This window comes from Agrilus planipennis, unplaced genomic scaffold, assembly GCF_000699045.2.
Source record: "Agrilus planipennis isolate EAB-ADULT unplaced genomic scaffold, Apla_2.0 scaffold379, whole genome shotgun sequence".
In the NCBI taxonomy this organism is placed as follows: domain Eukaryota; kingdom Metazoa; phylum Arthropoda; class Insecta; order Coleoptera; family Buprestidae; genus Agrilus; species Agrilus planipennis.
In genome coordinates, this window is record NW_020439338.1 from 12,843 (window position 1) to 15,125 (window position 2,283).

Consider the following 2,283-nt stretch of genomic DNA (forward strand, 5'->3'; position numbering starts at 1 on the left):
AAGATAACGACTACCTCTTTTCAATACCAGGACATAAAGTCATATGGGGCAAAGGAGACCTAGCAATTCGAAACCTAACTAGAAAAATTCCATTAGAGAACCCTGTAGCTATAACAAGTAATCGTTTGAGAAAACAAATTGCCACCGTCATGCAGATATTAAGCCTGTCCAAAGATGATATTAAACAGTTTTCCAACTTCATGGGTCACACAGTTAAAACCCATGAAGAATTTTATGAGTAAGGCTTTTGCATTTTTATCGCTTCATCTACTTTATTCTCACTTTTAAGGCTTCCAGTTGATGTCTATCAGACAGCAAAGGTGTCAAAGCTTTTGTTGATGATTGAAAATGGAGTGCCAATAGAACATAGAGGAAAATCCTTATCAGAGATTGAGATCGATTGTAAATATGCCGAAGAAAACGATATGAAATCTCTAGCAAATCACCACGACGATGGACTTGTAACTGATGAAATTGAGGAGAATAACGAAAAAGAAGATAGCGACCAAGAAACGGAAGATTGAAAGGAGGTACCAGAAATGAATGAAAAGAAGAGGAAACGAATGGAATTTATCCGGGGAAAGGAACAGCCGAAATACAGAGAAAAATACACTGACTCAAACATAGATGACAGATCCAAGACCAAAATAGAGGAAATGAAGAATATTGGACAGGAAAAGGCTGAAGAATATTTTGAAGGCAGGAAAAAGAGAAAGAGTGAAAGTAAGTTTACTATCAGTTAAGAGTATTTTAGATTATTTACATTTGTTATCTCTTCAGAATGGTCTCCAAATGAAGTCTCCCTGTTAAAGAAAACCTTTCAAAAATACTTGATTAAGGGCTCATACCCTTCAACGGAAGAAATAAGAAAATTTTTAAACAAGAATTGCATTGATAGGAAGCCAGTGGTGGTAAAAGCAAAGCTTCAGCATTTGAGAAAGCTTCAACAGTCGCAGAAGTAGTCATGGTTGCAATAAAATAATGTTCAATAGAGATTCGTGTTCATTTATAAAAAAAGTTGTAAGTTCGTTTTAAAGTTGCTATAGAGTAATGATTCACCCGATGTCTAGTTTTTTTACGTTATTATACTTTTAACCTTAACTGTTGTTTATTTATTAAAATTAAAACCATCAAACAATGGCATTCTCCTTAATGAAGAATAAGCAATTGTTAAGTAACATTAGGTATTTATCCCAAATCAAACATTAAAACTATTTTATTTAACAAGTGTATGAACTGAGTAAATGGCAACAGCGCGAGAGGTTTCAACGTACGCTCAGTCTAATAAATATAAGGAGGTAAGAGCTACCTGATTTTAAAAAATAAAATATTTTAGAAAAGTGTTTCCCCTCTAATGAAACCTGCAATACCGACGGTCCCATAGTGATAAATATGATTTAAATTTAGGTGTATACAAAGTTGGTATAGTGGAGGCTTGAGCGCCTGCNTATTTGTTCCGGTCACTCCAAAATTTTTTAGACGGTAAAACCTTCACCTCAAATGAGGAGGTCAAAAACCTCCTCGATCAGTTTTTTGCCAGCAAAGACCAAAAATTTTATGAGCGTGGAATTATGCTACTACCAGAAAGATGGCAAAAGGTGTTGGACCAGAACGGTCAATATGTAATTTAATAAAGTATTTGTTTATTATATAAAAACTGTCTTTTATTTCCACAAAAAAAACGAAATGACTTTCCGAACAACCCTATATATGATACACTTAGTATAATCCTGATCCACATTATATGGTAACATTGCTTGCACTGTTGACCTTGATATTTTATTGGAATTTTCACCTGCAGTACGTATATATAGTCTATGTGAGATTATTCTTCAATTGAAAGTAGTACTTGTAGTAAATCGTAAACGTGTATGCAGTGGTTCATGTTTGTCATAGAATTTAACAATGGATAATAAAGGACGCAGCAGATTGATGGTTGATATGTGTTTAACAAAAGGTAAGTAAAACTAATATATCCAAATCTTTATGGATAGTATTAAATGAGACATGCAAAATCCTTGTCTTAAAAGGTGCTGATTGGGCACCAATTTGAAATAAAACTGCATTTAGAAAAGCGTCTAGTATTATCTCATTTGAAAGGTATTTTAACATTAATTATATACATTAAATTTAAAAACATTGATGCTCATATACAATGGTGGTTGTTCAAAAAATTTTGGCTGTTTTCACACCTCGCCGGAAATCAAACCCGGGACCTTTGGCTTTACCTCAATGCTCTGACGTCTCATCACTATGCTACGAAGGGCGACAGCAACTCGGACG

The 2,283-nt window shown here is 34.2% G+C and overlaps 1 protein-coding gene across 2 annotated transcripts; it reads left to right on the forward strand.

The window, feature by feature from the left end:
- Positions 1-50: 50 nt before the first annotated feature.
- LOC112905691 lies at positions 51-1,357 on the forward strand. Of its 2 annotated transcripts, none has more exons than XM_025978564.1 (3): positions 51-238; positions 290-723; positions 781-1,357. In XM_025978564.1, exons 2-3 carry the CDS (start codon positions 540-542, stop codon positions 960-962), a joined length of 366 nt encoding a protein of 121 aa, XP_025834349.1. In that variant the 5' UTR covers positions 51-238; positions 290-539; the 3' UTR covers positions 963-1,357. Both variants share the same exon structure in this region, with proteins under 2 accessions (XP_025834349.1, XP_025834350.1).
- Positions 1,358-2,283: the final 926 nt, after the last annotated feature.

What these genes read in the sequence shown, in the direction of transcription:
- LOC112905691 (XM_025978564.1), top strand. Translation starts at nt 540, where the DNA reads ATGAATGAAAAGAAGAGGAAACGAATGGAATTTATCCGGGGAAAGGAA. An exon ending in GAAAAAGAGAAAGAGTGAAA is followed by an intron (nt 724 to 780) that starts GTAAGTTTACTA and finishes TTATCTCTTCAG; the next exon opens with AATGGTCTCCAAATGAAGTC.